Below are 19,050 nucleotides of genomic sequence, written 5' to 3' on the forward strand. Positions count from 1 at the left end.
ATTATGAATCGGACGGATTTGCTGTGTTGGGGCAAACTTAGAACAATGAAATAGCTCTGTGACTAGACAAAAATGGAACCAAAGGGCACGTTTGAGGAATACCTACTATGTACAGCCTGGCAGAGTGCTCAGAGCTTTCATACATGATACTTCACTTAATACTCTCAAAACTCTGAGGCTGACATCACAGCCAGTTTTATAGACGAGTAGGCCTGGAACCAGCAAAGCTAATTAATTTGCTAAGACTGAGGGTTCAGCCTGAGCACCAGCTCTATCCCACGCAACCTACATCCTTGGCTTCAGATACTCACGAGCACCAAAGGCAGGGATGGAGGACCGTGGTTTTCCTACTGGGACCGTGAAGGGTGGAGTGAAAATGAGTGGGCTTCTCATTCCCACCCACTTTTCTGGAATAACTCTGTGGTTAGCCATTTTATTTATGGCATTCTGTGTAAATCTGTATTGGAGGAATGGTTTCTTCAGCAAAAAAAAAAAGTCTGAAAACCACAGGACTGAATCATCTCCAAATTCCTTCTGGCTCTAAAGGTCTATCTTTGGAGCTGAAGTGTGCTCCTTACCACTGAACTCACGTGAAACAGTGTGACGTCACGTGGCAAATCTTCTGTGTCTAGTGTCCTTACTGAGCCAGCCTGGGGATATACTGAGAAGTGGCAATGCCCTTATGTCCAGGAGGAGCTTCTACACCCTCGCTCATTGAGCACAGCCCACAGGCTTGCCATTATGAATGACAACTCACCTCTGTTAATGCTTAGTGGGAGCCAGCCTTCAATCTAAGCATGCTGGTAAATCCTGACATCTTCCCAACACACGCACCTCATTAGACATGGCCACACTGGGCCCCAGGAAAGACCAGACAGCGAGGACCAGAACACACACCAGTGTGTGAAGGTATGAGTGAGTGGTGAGAAAGACCAAGGCAAGAGCTTCACTTCACCCAACACAAAAAGGGCACCAGTGACAAAATAAAGTTCCCCACTGCTCCTTGGGGAATACTGGCCCTGGGAAAATCAACCCCTTCGAACTCCATGCAAAAATCAATTCAAAGATGTCCCTTGCTTTAAGCAAAAGCAGTATACACAAAAGGGAAAAATCACATGTTGATCAAAGGCTAGAAAACCAAGCCAGCTGAAAGCCAGGAAATTCTGATGGGGCTTGGGCACACCAGGTGTGACATCAGCAAAAAGGCCCTTGGCATTCTTAACATTCAGGGCGTTAGTATTTGTAAGCAACTCAAGGAGCACAGCATGAGTGATTCTTTGTGCTGGTGAAGTTAACATGTGGGGAGTCACTTGGCTGGGTAGGTCAGGGACCTAAGGTGAGGGAACCTAATTAAGGTTTAGCAACTGCACCTACGTGCAGCCTGACACCCCCCTGCCCCCCGCAGGGGGGCTTAACCTTCATTGTGGATGTGACAGTCATTTACAGAAAAACAGGGTACAGAGGTCCATGACAGATCATCCTCTTGGTACCATCCAGACCCTCCTCATGACCACCCATCCAATGCTGCCATTCCTATCAAGATGCCCACAAGTATGAGGCGCCAGGCTGAGGACTCAAGAGAGTACTTGCTCCTGTTGAAGTAAAGGGTTTGGCCATCATTCGGGGGGGGGGGGGGGAGTGACATATGCATAAAATTAGCCATTCTCCAAGGTCTAGAGACACGATCCTCAAAAATACTGTTTGTATTCATTCATTCAACAAATAGTGTCTACTACGCACACTGCAATGCAAGTGATGCCTTGAGAACTAAGACACAATCCACACCCTCAAGGAGGGTTAAGGACAAACTTAACAGAGATACTAAAATGTTTGTTAGGTGCTATCGATGACAGGTCTAAGGGTACCATGAAATACAAGTGGACTCTTAGTAGAGCCTTGAAGTGGGGCATTAGAGGGACTGTGAAAGTGGCCTGAGAAAGGGACTTGGAGGGGAGGTCTGAGTTCCATCCATAAGAAGCTCCAATGGGATGAGGGGCAAGACCAGTTTTTCAAACTCTACACCAAGTCTAGAAGTCCCAAAGGCAAGAATCCAGGCATTTTGCTAATAAGGCCAACAAGACAGGCCACAAGATGGGTTTGAGGAGAACTGAGGCTAGAGCCCAAGCCCTAGTCTCTGGGTTCATTAGTCTAGAAAAGCATGAAGGGGCTTTCAGCAGGGGTCAGACACCTAAAGTAAGAAAAATGACATTCAGGGTGTGAGGGCTCCCACACATCTGACTTCAGTCCTGTTTTCCTCAACTCAGCACTCACTAGTCATGGATGAGTCACAGAGGAGCCAGCATTGGAAAGAGCCAAAGGAGCTGGGCCAGGAACGAGGGGTGCCAGCAGCACCAGTCTCAAGCACAGGGCTGGGAGGCTGCAGGGCTGGTGGTGCTGCTTTCACCTGGATTTGGGTATGTATGGATACTGTCTTCTTGATAAAATTGAAAACCAAAAACAGAAAACCAATAAATACAAAATGAAAGTGAAACAAAGACATTTTCAGATAAAAAAAAAAAAAAAAACTTGAAGCAATGGATCCATATTCCAAGAAATAGTAAAGGAAGAAGATAAAGTTCTTCAAGATGAAACCGAAAAATAGCCAATGGAAAATTTAGAACTTCAGGAAAGAATGAATGCTGGAATGGGTTATCTGGGTAAATGCAAGGTCTTTTTGTTCTTTTTGCCATTTTCCTCTATTTCTTTACAAACTACAGGCTTGTTTGAAAACACAAAGTTTCTTCATTCAAGAAAGCATGTTTGTGGGGGCCAGAGGTAAGAAAGGGATCCACACTTCCTGAGGGACTGAGCTATGGCCAATTGTGGGGTGGAGGCATCAACAGCCAACACAGCCACATGTTTATTCCAGCTGCACTGTCTATCCTGCTTTCTGTCTTCCCTAGATATTCTGTGAACCACCCCAAATCTACGGCCTCCCCGCAACAGTCAGTGAGGATCCTATTGTCTGAGTGTATCCCACCCTGCACTCCACCTGCCCCCACCCCATGCCCATCAGAGCCACTGTGGGTTCATGAGACAGGCCAAGAGTCTGAATTAATTAGAAGAGCAGAAACAAAGAACAGTTATTAGACGCATCTTGTTTTATCTAACGGATGATTTCTTGAAGTGTTATATGTGAGCGAACTCTGTAAGTCAAATGACATTTTAAGAAATAAGAGAGCTTATTAGCAAGCAAGAAAGCATTTAAAAAAAAAAAAAGCCCTGTCACGAATGCTTTTGTGAAGTGAAGACATGTTTGGTGCTAATGTAACTATTTGACACACTTTCTCAAAGAGAAGCATTTTCCATCTGTGGTGTAATGAGAAGGAAGGTGTAAAGGTGACCCGGCTATGGCTGGGTAGGCGTTGGGGAGACATGAGCAGCAGCACTTCAGGACCATGAATCAGGGTGCCTCCACCATGTTGATACCTGCACTGTGTGACCACCTCCCCACTCTCTATAGACCCTCTTATTCTGTAGTCAACAAATAGTTTTGGGGGAAGTAAGACACAAGACTCCACCCAAAGATGCCTGGGGTTTGCCCTTGGAGGAGCCAGCCTGCAGTGTAAACTGGCAACCTCCAAAGCCTTTGGAAAGTCACCACCTAGCACCAAAGCCACTAGGTTCCCAGGAGGTAGCCCTCCTATCGCACGTACACAGAGCTCCACCAATACCCAGATGCCCACTGCCAGGCAGTGTTACCCAATGGTCACTGGTCCCAAGCTAGCAGGTGGAGCCCCAGAGCATGATGGTGAAAAAAAATACACTAGGCTCTCAGCTGTGCATTAGTGCTTTGGGAATTGCTCCTGTGGGGTCTGTTTGCCCCAAAGCAGAGAACACAGCACCTCACAGAGCCTGGAGTTGGCCTGCCCGCCCTCCCACCCTCCCTTCTAACTCAGCCACCACTGCTACACCAGTCTCTGCCCCAACCTCATATCCAAACTGATAATCCCAGAACCTACTTTATGAGGCTCTTGTGAAGATTATATAAGCAAATGTATAAGGGCCCTTAGCACAACACCCAGCATACTATAAGCATTATTTATGCTTCAGCTTGTGTTCCTTCCACTATCATGTTCACACAGATGTGGGTCTATCTAATCAGTTAACCTTAAGGAAATATGCTCTCTTCTCAAATATCTTTACCTATGAATCAAGGCAGGAAAGAATAGTTTGAAGAGTACGGTACTTGCTAAATAACCAGGGCAGTCTGCTTCAAGTGGAAGTTCTAGAAATCACGGTGAATGATTCTACTGTTAGCATAGAAGTCTAAACCTGATGGCATGTAAAAGGACTCCAGACATTGCATGTCAACCCCGGGGTGATTAAGCTCACACCAGGAAACCATGTATCAAATAAAACTGCAGTCATCAGACCTGCACTTTAAAAAAAAACTCTCAAATTTTAAAAAACTGAATGGAGAATAATTATTCAGATAGGAGCTCTAGAAGCAGCTGATCGTTGGTGGATGGAAAGTGTGAACAGCATGCCTCATTCATAAACTCCTCGTTCAACCAGACTTACAGCTTCCACATTAGCAAAATTGACAGGGATGATAACAGAGTGTGCAGATCTTTAGAGAGTCTAGTCAAAGCTCCACGTTGTATGAAACCGACCTGGGGCAAGCTGAGTGATGGGCCTGTGGCAGTGACATCTCAGAACCTGGTGTCCCAGGACAGCTCACTTGTCTCTACCCACTCCCCTCACTACCTAGGGCTCATTGCTGCAGTGTGGGTTAGCAATGGGAGCCCCACCTGGATGGCAATTTACCCAATTTTCTTAATGTTCCAGGCATTATAGAGAATCTTCCCCATCCTGCCTCCCAAGAAGTTCACAAGGGGCCGGACCACCTTCTACATCCTCAGAAGGCAACCGTGAGGCTGGAATACCCTCTTCCACTTCTCCAAGACCTCACACTTCTACATCTCAATGAAGACCTGTTGTCTCTGGGGAGCACTCCCTGATCCCTCCGTCTGAATTCACTGAACACCTTCCTCTGTGCCACAGCTGCACACTGCTTAGGGACTCGGGCAGAAGAAATGTATGAGTGATTAAGTAACTGAACAAATAAATGGTAAAACCTCTCCCGAGACTGGTCTGTCTGCTTTGGTCAACTGATGTCAGGAGCCAAAGTAAGTGCTCAGTTCAGTTTAAAACCAAGAACAAAGCTTTGGGGTCAGGGTGGGAGCCAGGACTGGGAAGCTCCAATGCAGCATGAGAAGCCAGAAAACAGAACCGGAAAGAGATAAGGCCATCCTGATAGATGCTTTCCTTGTAAAAGAGGTTCAAGTACACACTGGATGAACTTCTGAGTTTCCTGTTTTTAAAACTTCCTTGTGGTGGACTTGGAGCTGTATATCACCCCTTTTAGAGGGGTAGGGGGGACAGTTTACACTTGTCTGGAATAAACAGGCGCCTGTGGCTCAGTCTACCTGCATAAGCAACAGAAAAATGGTGACCAGAAAGAACAAAATCTGCAGGCTAAGGTGGCTGGGGTACCAGATTCTGGTGCTGCTAAGTGTCCACCCGTATACCTGAGGGGCCCCAGCTATGAAGCAAGGAGACCAGGCCATGTCATCTCTGAAGTCCTTTCCACCCCTGAAATTTTATGATTTGTGTCCCAATCAGAGAACTCCAGCAGAAAGCTATTAGTTAATACAGGCATGAACTATAAAATATAGATGTATATAATTTACTAGTATAAATACTTTTATTATTTGAGCATAGCAGTTTCCCAGTAATTAGTAAAAATAATCCTAATTTTAAATGGCAGTTATTCATTAACAGAATGTCTGCTCATCAAAAAATTTAAAAAACAGAACTGCTGCTTCATCCTGCTGCTAAATTACAGTATTCTGAATGGTGTTCATAATTTCTTGTGTGAGCACTTAAGTAAAATATGCTACAGAAATATGTTCTTTTCTCTGTCAGGCATTACAATGGACTTGATAATTTTTTGTTATAGAAAATTAACCTTATTGCACCTTGGTTTCCCTATTCATAAAGTCTGAAGGAGGAGAGTTTATTCATGTCAAAGCTGTAAAACGTTACATCCTATGATCCCACAAACACTCTGCTGCTTCCTCTGGGGTAGCCAGCAGAACAGCTAGATGTGCTGCCAACCCTGTGACATACCCTCCTGTAACCCACAGGGCCTTCCCAGCAGGAGTCGAGGAGACCCAGGCAGTGATGGATGCCCTCCTCCCAGCACCCTGGCTGCCAGCTAGTATTTCCTCCACATGTCAAAGATGTGGAGGGCCATATATGTCTACTAAGGATGCCATAGTCATAGTCTGGGTCCTCTCTTCCTAGGTAGTTTTAAGGTAAAATGTGCTCCCACGAGCTTTGCCTACAACACAGTGATCTTCAAAGTAACGACATGGGTAGGTAGTAATGTGAGATGCCCATTGTAGAGAGGAACAAGCAGAGGCTCAGAGGCAAGTGTTCCGCCCACAAAAAACTATTAAGTCTCTCAAATTCTCATTGACCCCCAACACTGCTTTTATGAAATGTGGGGTCCTTGACAAGTTGGCCCCATCTACCACCTTGTGTGAGGTGCCGTGCTGGACCTTGCATAGTCAGTTGCCCTAGGAGTCTTAGTTATTAATCTCTGTGAGGCAGTTTTCATAGAAGCTCCACTTCACAGATGGCCTTCTGTGAATATGGAACTTGTTTTGCCTGTGGGCCACGGTGACTCACAAAAGTTCTGGAGTTGGACAGATGGACAGACTTAGGTTCAAATTCCCATTCTGGCCCAAAGTTGCTGTTTGAGACCATAATTCTTGAGGATCAGAGTTCCTGGGTGGCTCAGATGGTTGACTGTCTACCTTTGGCTCAGGTCATATTCTCAGGGTCCTGGGATCCAGCTCCACATCAGGCTCCCTGCTCAGAGGGGAGTCTGCTTCTCCCTTTCCCTCTGCCTGCCCCTCCCCCTGCTTGTGTTCTCTCTTTGTCAATAAATAAAATCTTAAAAAAAAATTCTTGAGGATCAGTGGTCCTATCTACAAAACAGGGTAAGTACTTGGCTACTATACGAAGGAGTCCCAGAACTGGGAAATAAGATCACCATTCCAGAATGAAATAAACATGAACAGTTCTAAAACAAAAGCACAGAGAAGTCAGATTATGTTAAAGAAACCGAATGAGTTCTGAACCAGGAAGATTTGGCAGTCACCTAATTGAATATCCTTAGCCTTAATTAAAAGTGGTAATTAATCATGTGTGAAATCTTAATGTGTCTCCCTCCCCTTCTTGGTTGTAAGTTCCAGGAGGCAGGAACTAGGTCCAAGATCTTTCACTAACTTTATCCCAGGATCTAGTCACGTAATAAGCACTCAGTAAATGAATAAATGGGACATAGCCAATGGAAGAATACATCAATCAGAAAGGTTAGCAATGGAAGCCCAGGAAAATATTAAAATAAGGACAACCCCAGAGCGACCATCCAAGCTGGCCATGAGAGGACATACTTGCAGACAGCCTTCCACTGATTCTGGAACTCCGTGGAAATGGGCTCACAGGCTGGTCACACTGAAATAATCTGGGCCCTGGGGCCATGAATTGCATAATAAGATGAAAGGACTGGCCCTCTGGGTCACGCATAGGTCTGTGAGCTGGTACAACCTAGTGTCCACAGGGAGTAAGCCTGCTCTCAGGTGCAGCCAAACCTGGGACCACAGCAGGCTGGTAAAGTACACCTTTTCCTGAGGTCTCCTGGCAACTCTGCTGGCCACACCTAGGTGATTCTTGAACCTCTGAGCTGAAGGATTTGCTGTTACTTTCTCAAGAACACCTACTTTGCAAGGTTGTTGTAAGGATGCAAGGAGTGAAAAGGACCAGCACAAAGTTAAGTGCTCAGTAAACAGTAAGATTACTGCTACTCTTTAAGGCACACATCAAATAAATGATAGAATTTCATGAATAAGACTCTCTGTCCACAACACTTATGGCATAGAGTACAAATAAGGACCACAGTGAACTGAACAGGTGGAAGTCTGACAGGTCTTGGGGGATTAGGGCGGGACCAGGGAGGACCAGGGAGAGCTCGTGGAGTATGGTGAAAGAAGAATAAATGGTCAATCAGCACCAAGCGCCACAATACCCTCCCACGGTACAGTGGTCATGAATGGGTAGTGTGTCATTATGACAGTGTCTAGAGGGCAAGTCCAGCATTTAGTTTGTAGAGGTCACAGCCAACATCCTGCAAGTTTCTTAGCATCCTATTCAGTGAGCTATCCCTACTCTAAATACCAGCAGCTCCCTGATGACAAATCCCAGATGCAGTGACAGGTGAGGGGCAAGGCAGTCAAGACTCAGTGGACAAGAGCAGAGTTTGGCATGGAAAATGAAGAGGGAAGGCTCTGCAAGGACAGAAGGACAGAGCCTCACTTACCTACTTTTCTTCAGTGCAAAAGGAGGGGCTTGTTGATCTAGAGAAGTAAGTGTTCCTTTGGCCTGTGCAAATCACATAGGTCTGTTCCTGGTACCATTTTGCTTTGATATTTGCTCCAGCTTCCTCATCAGTTTCCAGCCCCAAGCCCAAGACGCAAAGAGGCAGGGTGTTCATATGGTTTATCTTGATTCCTTTCTTCACCTACCTTTCTCCAAAAAGTTGACATGGCCCTGAGGAATGGGATGGGTCCCTGGATTGCTCTTGCTTTACAGAAAGAGGTAATAAAATGTACATTTGGAAACAGGAGGTAATAAGGTGAGGGGACACACACACACACACACACACACACACACACACACACACAAAGTAACAAGGAAGCTTTCTGGCTGAAAAGAAAGTGGAGCTTTCTTCCCCCCCCCCCCCCATATTTACAAGTATTGAATTTGCAGTGTCAAAGCAAGGCAAGTTCTTTGAAATGGAAAGGGTAGCCACCTTATTATGAACACAGTGTCACAGCTTTTCACCCAGAGAACTATAAAGCAAGCATGCATATACATACCCAACTTGGGCACTGTCACGATAGGGCAGCACGGAAAATATACTACAGAAGGATCTTCTGCCACTGATAAGGACTATTCTAAAAAATAAAAAATAAATAAAAAAAAAGAACAAACAACAAACTAAATGCAAAGACTCTTAAATTAAAAAAAAAAACAAAAAACAAAACAAAACACCCAACCGTAGCAATTAAGCATTCATGGAATTCACAGCAATATTTGCACACTCCCGCCGCCGCCTCCTCTGACAGATGGTATTCTGTGCTCCTTGCAAAATGCAACCTCAGCGCAGAAGTATGCTGCCTCTCTTTATCCAAAGGTTAACATGTGAGATACTGGTGAGGGTCTCTAAAGAGTATACATGAATCCTCTCTAGTGAGAGTGGTTGGCTGTGGGCGGCACGGCAAGATGGACAGACAGAGCCATGAGTCTGGGGTGCCCAGTGCTGCAAACAGTCATGCTGCACTGAAACCATCCATTTCTACTCTGCAGTGAACAATGCAAGAGCAATAGTGCCAGAAACCGTGAGCAAGAGACAGTCAGATACCATTGTGATCATTAGGTTTTTTTTTTTTTTTATGCTGGCAGCATGTTAGGTTCTGAGAATAAATTAAGGGAACAATTACATAATCAGTCTTAGTCTCCATTCCTGCTATAAAGATACTACTGGAAACAGTTCTGCATGATGCTCTTATGCAATCAAAGTCCACTTAAAACATTTTAAAAAACTCAAAAGTACTTATCCTGGCATATGAAAATAACTTTTGCCAAAGAGAATTGCTGATGAAAAAAAAAAGAGAAACAAGTGGAGGAGATTTAAAAACTAACATTTTTTTAAACACAGTAGCAACACACATCAGATATGGAACTTACGGACTTGTAATCTTTTTCTTCAATAATTATGATGATAAAAGCAGAGGAAAAAATACTACTAACTGCATCAAGGTTGGGAGATTATGACCTTGTTTTAAAACTGTAATATTAAATTGTCCACCTGCCCAGGATAAAGTTGGGTTCCCTGGCATGGCAAAGCATACTCCTGTCTTCTGGCTCTCTCTGCTTCTCCAGGCTCAACAAACAGGACATCCCCTTATCCCCTCACCCCTACACTTGATCATCCATCCATGCTAAGGGACTTGCTGTCCTCCACCTTTAAAAGATCCCTGCCATTTCATATCCTTGTCCTTTGCATGCTATTTCTTCTGCCTGCTATGCCCAACTTAGTGTGCTTAGTGAGCTCCTATTTATTCTTTGAAACCTGGTTCAGATGTCACTGCCCTGAGAAGCACTTCCTCCTCCTTCACTGAGTTACTCATTCCCTTTTTGGTGCTGTCAATGGCTCCTTATTTTCACTTCTGGAAGACATCAATCACAAAGGGCTGCTCACCACTGCCTCCCTCCTCTTCTAGAGGGTGAGTCTAAGGGTTGAGCACATGGCAGCCCTCCATAAACAGTAAGGATGCTGCCATGCTTCAGAGCAGCACCTCAATCCCCGTCATTGGGAAGGCAGGACCAGGGCTGTCTGTTCACCCCACAGTGATTCATGTCAACAGTGGTTAATAGGACTAAACCTATAATCACAGCTTCCAATGTCGGTTGTATCATCTTTGTATGACCTTGGACCTCTTACTAACCCTTCTGAGCCTGTTTCCTTAACTAACATTGCTCGGAACAATGCCTGGCAAATAACACTCAATAAATATTAACTAGTTTTACTGGGGATTGCCTTTTTGGGTTGAGGGAAGTTTTACCTGCATGGTACCTAGATTCTGAACCCCTTCAGACCTCTGTGCTAAAATACAAAGGCCTGCTAAGATATCAAAGGTGTGATCCAAGGGCAACTGAAGGATGACACACGTGACCTACAGATGTGGATTACTCATACAGAGGTGTCTCTCCTCTCTCACGGGAGAGGTTTCTCATGAGATAGCACACACCTAAACATTGTCACTGCTCCAAGAATGATAGTGTCACATCCAGAGTGGGCCACCAGGCCTCAAGGGCTAAGAGCTAAATAAATCACAAGCATACCACTTTGAACATACCCAGCCAGCCTCCTTGGGCTCTCACACTCAGGGTGACCAGTGACAGATTTTGACAGTATAGTGACTGTACATTTACGTAAGTGGACATTATATTATTAATACTTACTAAGTACCCATCAGATGCTCAATTCTAAATGCTTCAAATGATGAAAGCAAGTGACACGCCAAAGGTGACAAACTAGCAGATGAAACCAGTTGGGGATCTAAAGCCATGCTCTTTACCACTATGTGCCTTGATGCTTTGCCTTCTCTAAGACTTACTAGAAGAGTCTGCTGGTGATGCCTGGGTGGCTCAGCAGTTGAGCATTTGCCTTTGGTTCGGGGCGTGATTCCACAGTCCCAGGATCGAGTTCCGCATCAGGCTCCCTGCATGGATGGAGCCTGCTTCTCCCTCTGCCTACGTCTCTGCCTCCCTCCCTCCCTCTCTCTCTCTCTCTCTCTCTCTCTCGAAGAAGAAGAAGAAGAAGAAGAAGAAGAAGAAGAAGAAAGAGGAAGGGAGGAGGAAGGGAGAAGAAGAAAGGAGGAGGAGGGTGGAGGGAGGAGGGAGGAGGAGTAGGAGGAGGAGGAGGAGAAGTCTGCTCCTAGGGTTTTGACTGCATGTCCATGGACTCCCTGGACACCAAATCTGCCTTCATCCACAGTTTCTAGAGTGGCTTTCCAGCCTGGCCTGCAGGTGACCAGGTTGGGAATGGGCAGGGCCAGTGGGTGACTCATCATAAGAGCCCTAACATCAGGGCTGTTGGTGCCAATGGTGCCTCACTCTCTTGCTCTGCTCAGTCTGAGCAACTTTCTAGATAGAAGGGTAGAGGTTCTCTAAACAACCCCTACCATCCACCCAGGAGAAAAGCGTGGAACTACTCATTCCATGTAGCATTCAACATCCATGTCTTCTGCAACACAGAGGAAGGAATGTATCAAACAAACTCAACTGGCTTAGTGTTTGAGCATTTTCTTCATTATTGAGTGCTAATGTGTGCTTCTTTCCCACACACTGAATTTGTTTGGACATTTTTAATACAAAAACGAGAACATAAATGCATGTGAAATTAAATATTCTTTCCAAATTCCCAACCACAACATGCCTATTAGCAAATGGGTTGCACTATTCTCTAATTGAGTGCTCATCGGTGTGATCCTCACCATTTAGGTCTAGAAGAGGGTGACAGCCTGAGTCTCATTCAGAAAAGCGTGTTATTCTAATGCATATAGGTCAAGTTTAGCAACTATGAATGCGGAATGTTTTCCAACAATCCAGTAGGGTGGTCCTTTTTTTTGGTTGGTCATTCTCAAGCAGCTGGAGTAGGGAGGAGGTAAGAAAGGAATACATCAGCTTTAGGCACTTCCCTTCCATTTCTGGGTGGAACCATCCTGTTGATTCCCACATTATGCATATGCAGGGTTCAGAGGATTCCAGAGTGGAGACCCAGACAGCAGTTCCAGAGGTTTGTGGCTGTTCAAGCCCTGGGGAGCTGGAAATAGCCATTAAGAGCTTCCAAGAACGCATCCAACATGTTTCCTGAAGTAGCTCTGAATCCAGGAGGGGCTTCAGGCTTTAGCCAGAGCAGGCAACAAGTGGCAAGCTCTCACGTTCTATCTCATCTACAAGGAAGGCTGAGCAGTGGGAACCTCAAGACAGGCCTGTCATGACCAACTGCTGTATCCCAAACCTGGAGGATTCTGTGAATTTGCAGCTTTCCTCTTTGTCAGTACTGGGGAAATAAATATCCATCATCATGATGCCCAAGGAAACCAGATTCGTTTGCCTTCTTCAAGTGCTTCTGTATTTGTGAAAGAATTAAATTGGACGGTAGTTTTCAAGAACACAAGACAGCCACATTCGCTGTAGTTATTTCTTGTATGCTCAAACTGCATGCAGAGCCCGCAGAATTTTCCTTTCTGTGATGCTTAACACTCGACTTGGAATCAAGGTGACCAGAAAGCATTACACAAAAGATCGTAACTTCAAAAGAGTTAACTCCAGAGAAGTAGGTCTTTAGGGAACTAAAGATCACATTTCCATACAAACATCTGCCAGAGAAGGAGAACACAACAAAACAAAATAAAGGAAAAAGCTCCCATGGCTGCAGCCCACATGGGCAGAGTGGCTTCTGGATACACAATGTTTTCCAAACCTCTCCAGGACGCATTAAGAGTACCATCTTTCTTCTTCACATAGCTTCATTTCCTTGCTTAGTTGCTTAGGAAAGTTCTGGTAGGAGGGAGCTAGGGCTTCAGGCCACAAAGCTTCCAAAGGCACACCCTGCCTCTGAGATATGGAGTGCTCCCAGTAGCCAGGAGATGGCTGACAGAGTACTGCTGCCCAGTCATTCAATCTGCTCTCAACTCCTTAGTCCAGAGGCAGCAATGTCTGACCAGGCAGTAGCTCATGCCATCTTGGACTCTCATGTGTTCCCTCTAACACCGAAAACTGGTTTTTTGTTCTATTTCCAGAACCCTGGGACGCTTCTGTTGGCTATGAGAAAGTTTAATCCCTCCCAGGTGGAATATTTCCTGAGAGCAGAAATATGTTCCTAAGGACACAAAAACAAGCTACTAACATCTGAAGTTAGAGCAAAGAAAATCACATTCGCAACAATGATGGGTGAGCATGAACACAGTCCAGGAGTCTGTATGTGACATTCCCCAATTCTGTAGTTCATTTCCTACATGACCAGGAAGAAAGAAAAAAACACACTCCCAAATGTTGGGGTTTGGGTTGAATCGTGTTCCCCAAACAGACACGTTCAAGTCCATGTCACCCATGAATGTGGCCAGAAACAAGGCCTCTGCGGATGTAATCAAGTTGGGATGCATTCACACCGAATTTGGGTGGGCCTTACACCCAGTGGCTGGATTTAGTAAGGACAGATATTTGGAGACACCCAGATACACAGAGAGGAAAAGCCATGTGGTCACAGAGGCAGTACAGCCAAAAGCCAAATACGCCGGGGACCACCAGCCACCCCCAGAAGCTGGGAGAAGTGACAGATGATCCTTCCCCAAAGCCTTCAGAAGGCACAAGCCCTGCTGACACCTTGACTGCTGACTTACAGCCCCTGGAACTGTGAGAGCACACATTTTTATTGTTTTAAGCCACCTAGTCCATGATGATTTGTAGGGTGGCCCTAGAAAGTGAATCCAGCTCAGTCACTTTGTTCCCACGGCTACACACAAGCCTCCCACTCGGCAGGCCAGTTGCTGGTGCATGGAGAAGGTAAAGCTGTTAAGACTGATGCCAGAAAACAAACCAATATTATGAACTCTCAGGACCAGAGCCGGACGGGCGCCTTCTCTCCCTAGCCCCTGGCCCCCCACAACTGCTTCCTCCTCCCACAGTACTTTGTTATAAGCTAGGCAGCTGGGGACAGTGGGGAGCCTTGACACCCCCCTCCCTTGCTTTCTCTTTTTTTCTTCCTTGCTTTCTGAAGGGCTGACAATTATACAGCAGATGAATGAAAATTAAACCAAAATCAAGATGTTCTTGTTTCCTCTATTTAAACTCTTTATTAGTCGTGGGGGTGGAGGATACTTTTCCTCCTTAGAAACACCCACCCCTCAGCCCAGGGGGGCTCAGCGATTTAGCACTGCCTTCAGTCCAGGGGGCGTGATCCTGGAGACCCGGGACTGAGTCCCATGTCAGGCTCCCTGCATGGAGCCTGCTTCTCCCTCTGCCTGTGTCTCTGCCTCTCTCTCTCTCTCTCTCTCTCTCTCTCTCTCTCGGTCTGAGTAAATAAATAAAATCTTTCAAAAAAAAAAGCACACAACACCCGCCCCTGCCTGTGCTGTATTTGGGCGGAGGGCAAGAGCAGACAACCTGAGGGCATTCCAAGCCCACTCTCCCCCAAAGAGCTCTGTCTCTTCCCTCCTGGAGTGGGATAAAGACAATCTCCTGGGATCCCTGGGTGGCCCAGCGGTTTAGCACCTGCCTTCAGCCCTGGGCGTGATCCTGGGGTGCCAGGATGAGTCCCACATCGGGCTCCCTGCACGGGGCCTGCTTCTCCCTCTGCCTGTGTCTCTCATGAATAAATGAATAAAATCTTTAAAAAAGACAATCTCCTAATCTCCTAATTCTGGGAGTAGGAAAAAGGAAGGAACCGTGGGGAACAGGGACCTAGAAGCCCGAGCAAGAGGCAGGGCTGAAGCCAGGGGCAGATGCTTGGATTCCGGGCTCGGTCCTAGTGGAGGAGTGGGAGTCCAACAGTCAAGAACAGGCAACGCAGAGCCTGGGATGAAGGGAAACATGACTGTTGCCATGATGTGTCAGGCTCCCAGGCAGTGAGTGAAAGCAACTGGGGGACACAGAGCGGGCATGAGTTAGATGAGAGAAAGCATCTGAAGGACTGTGCTAAGTAGCCCACAAATACAAGATGGTGGTATCATTATCAGCAGCTGTGTTCATCTACTTGTCACAACTGCTCACACCACCCCAATCTGCACTGCCACCTGTGACTGCCAGCACTGCTACCACCATAGCAAAGGCCTTCACTGCCATGTAAGGGCACGGACCCTATCCTACAGCAGAAGGAGTGGTGGAGGACCTTTGAGAAACAGCTGTGTGTGATCTGCCTCTCCTTTCTGCCTCCCACAAATACTTTGAGAACTTATTCTATGCCAGCCCTTGGGGATCTGATGATGAAAAACAAAGACAGGAGTTCCATCCTCACAAAGCTTATGGTTGGGTAGAAAATACACTTACCCAGGGGTGGGAGTGCCCAGATTGAGAAATAGAGGTTGCTATCCAAGGGACAGCTAACCCAGCCTGAGAGAGGCAAAGTGAGCTTCCTGGAGGAAGTGACGCCTAAGACCTGTGAGATAACAGGCAAGGAGAAGATAAGCTGGTGGAGGGACTGCATGAGTCAAGGCCGAGAGGAGAAAGAGCAGAGAGAGGCCTATTGGAAGAACTGAGTATACAAGAAAGCTCTTCTGATTATGCAAGAAAACTCTTCGCTGACCTCACGTACCTGATCCACCAGGGTCTCCCCACCCCCCTGTGAGGCAGTTTGTCCAACACCCACAGCATGCTTAAAGCTCAGGCTAGAATACCCACACTAGACTGTACACTTACTAAGAGTTACTTAATGGAATCCACAACTTGTTTATGCCAGTGGCACTTTTTGCTTGTACTTGTTCAATAAAGACTGCACAAACTGATGAAATGTGAAGGAAAAAAGGAGAAATGCTACAAAAAGCACCAAATGCTTTAAAAAGTATTCAAGCAAGGTAAGTCACTAAAAAAGGGGTTGGGTGCTAGAAACAACTTTAAAAGATTAGGAAAACACTATGAAAATCCAATAGAATTTTGCACTTAAAATCCTTGGGTCACTTTAATGAGGTCCAATCCGGGGATGCCTGGCTGGCTCAGTCAGTAGAGAACGTGACTCTTCATCTCAGGGTTGTGAGTTTGAGTCCCATGCTGGGTAGAGGAATTACTTTAAAAAAATTAAAATCTTAGGGCACTTGTCCAACTCAGAAGAGCAGATGACACCTGACCTCAGGGTCATGAGTTCAATCCTCACATTGGGTGCAAAGATTACGTAAAAATAAAATCTTAAAAAATAAAGAAGCCCAATCTGGACATAGCAGCAATAGGTGGGAATAAAGGTATGTGGTTTTGATGCCAGAGACAGAGTCCGATCCACAGGCCCAGATGCAAAAAAAAAGGCTTGGCATCAAAAAAAAAAAAAAAAAACTGAACAGATGACCACAAATATGCCTTAAATTAAAGCACAATGCTTAAGCTACACACGTAATTTCTGTGGATGTTTCTTCCACGGGTTACTAAACTCTTCCTCCAACCACACAATTACTGTAGATAATTCTGCATAGCTGGATGGTGGCTTGGTGGCAGAAGAGCAGTAGAAACTAGTGAGGTTGCAGGCCTGCTCCTGAAAGGCCTCCTGAGCTGGGGAGGGAGTGGGTCCTGGGGCTCAGAAAGCCTGGGAGCCGTTTAGAGAGGGACGGTGACAGTCACCAAATGACAGTCACCAAAGCGGTGGCTAGACGAGCTCCCTAAAACAGGCCCTAAAACAGGACAGGCATCGGAACTCCTAACAGTTGTGAGCTAGAAAGGGAATGCATTTGTGGGGGCTGCCGGAACGAGGGGCCGCCTGCTGAATGCCTTACACCTAGAACTGCTTGTCTCTTGATCTGGAAGGCCAGAAGTCTGAGCCCACCATGTCCACAGGGCCATGCTCCCTCTGATGAAGGTGCTAGGGAAGGGTCTGCTCCAGGCCTCTCTCCCAGTTTCTGGTAGCACCTCGGCAGGTGCCAACATCACACCAACCTTCACGCGGCCACAGGGCATTCTTCTTGTGCACAGCAGGTCTGTCTCCAAATTTTCCCCTTTTAACTAAGACACCAGTCAGATTAGAGGCTCCCCTCGCCCCCTCAACTAATCTCAACTAATTACACCTGCAATGATTCTAGCTAGAGTCAAATAAGATCACATCCTCAAGTACTGGGGTTGGGACTCAGCAAAAGATGGGGGGAGGGGGGGAGGAAGTACACAAAGCAGCCAGTAACAGAGGTAGGAAGAAAACAAGCAGAGTTAGGAAGTCTCCCCTGGAGCCATGGAGCCCCCGCTACCTGGTCTCATGTGCTTCCAGGGCAGCACTGGTAGCTGTGTCCTGAGCCCTGGGCCCCAGACTGAAGCCGTCTGCATCAGTCTTCTCCTCTGACTGCTGCGCAAGTCAGCACTGGTGGGCACCATGACCTGGTCCACCTCGGGGCTCCCAGGCCCTCTCACCAAGCAGAGAATTGAGGGAGAACCACCAAGAGATGGTTCTAACTTTCGAACCATTTCTCTATGACTCATTTTACTTTCTGTAAATCAAACTAGTTGAAAAGAAGCAACAAGTGCTTGCACACTTCAAATATGTCTGCACACGTGAAACAGAAAATCATCTCTCTCCAAAGCTCCAAAGGTACAGAGTCCCCGTTTAACCTCCAGGCTTCTTAAAAAGGTGCGAATAATAAAACCTAGCATAGGGGCAGCCTTGGTGGCTCAGCGGTTTAGCGCCGCCCTCGGCCCAGGGCCTGATCCTGGAGTCCTGGGATCGAGTCCCATGTCAGGCTCCCTGCATGGAGCCTGCCTCTCCCTCTGCCTGTGTCTCTGCCTTTCCTTCTGTGTTGCTCATGAATACATACATAAAATCTTTAAAAAATAAAATTTAAAAAAATAAAACCTAGCATGGGGTGCTGGCCCCAAGGCACAAGCATCCCTAATAAGTGGTAGACACACTCGGCTCCTCCCACCACCAGGGAAGATGGGAAGGAAAGTCGCTGGGTGAGCATGCGAAGGGCAGGTCCAGGGCCATTTGGGGCCAGTAGTCTAGTGAGGTCTGGGGATTGCTGAAGGCTTCTTGACCCCCAGGCCCAAGCTTTCCTGACCGCTGGTTACAGACATTAGTGGATGCAAATGAAGATGCTTCCCTGCCAGCCTGTGCTACATGGGATAGAGGGTTCTGGTCTTCTGACAAGGATGAAAAGCTCCTTGATGGGAAAGGCATGCTTGGGAGAGGCAGATGTTGCACGGAGCCTCACAGAAGATGCTTGACATCTATCACATCAGATGTATTCAATTCAGGGAGAAAGGCAGTGACATTTTTCTTCTCTCAAGAAGGTCAGTCCAGAACTTAACTAGTGGTTTCATTTTATTTTTTTGAGATGTGCCATTTCCTCCAACTCATTTTTCAAACTAAACTAGGCTGACAGATTGGGACTGATGAGATCACAGGCAAGGTCTTAATTTAGTTATTACCCATCCCCTGCCTTCCCTCCAAAATTTTCAGTATAAAAAGGAAAGGCTACAATTTGACTTCAGTTACCATACTTTTACCACCTGACTTTGGAAAGCAGATAAAGGAAGTGGAAATCTTTTACATCTTTTCTTTCCTGCTGAGTGAGTCCACAATTGAAAGAAACAACACTCTAGCTCACTTCTTTGTCCACCTCCATCTCAAACCCCTTTAAATGCCTCTGAAAATTCCTCCCAAAGGATGAGACGGCCCAGTCAGTCACTGGAAAGAACACTTCTCTGCCTGTGCAGAGTGAAATG

At 46.3% G+C, this 19,050-nt stretch overlaps 1 protein-coding gene across 1 annotated transcript in view; it reads right to left on the reverse strand.

Annotated features, from left to right (window-relative positions):
* CABLES1 (Cdk5 and Abl enzyme substrate 1) overlaps positions 1–19,050 on the reverse strand; it is a 116,879-nt gene that overhangs the window by 32,366 nt on the left and 65,463 nt on the right. Inside the window, exon 4 of the mRNA XM_055323619.1 lies at positions 8,952–9,029. Coding sequence (XP_055179594.1) covers positions 8,952–9,029 — 78 coding nt within the window. The remainder of the gene's footprint in view (positions 1–8,951; positions 9,030–19,050) is intronic.

The sequence above is a fragment of the Nyctereutes procyonoides genome, unplaced genomic scaffold (assembly GCF_905146905.1).
Source record: "Nyctereutes procyonoides isolate TBG_1078 unplaced genomic scaffold, NYPRO_anot_genome, whole genome shotgun sequence".
Classification (NCBI taxonomy): domain Eukaryota; kingdom Metazoa; phylum Chordata; class Mammalia; order Carnivora; family Canidae; genus Nyctereutes; species Nyctereutes procyonoides.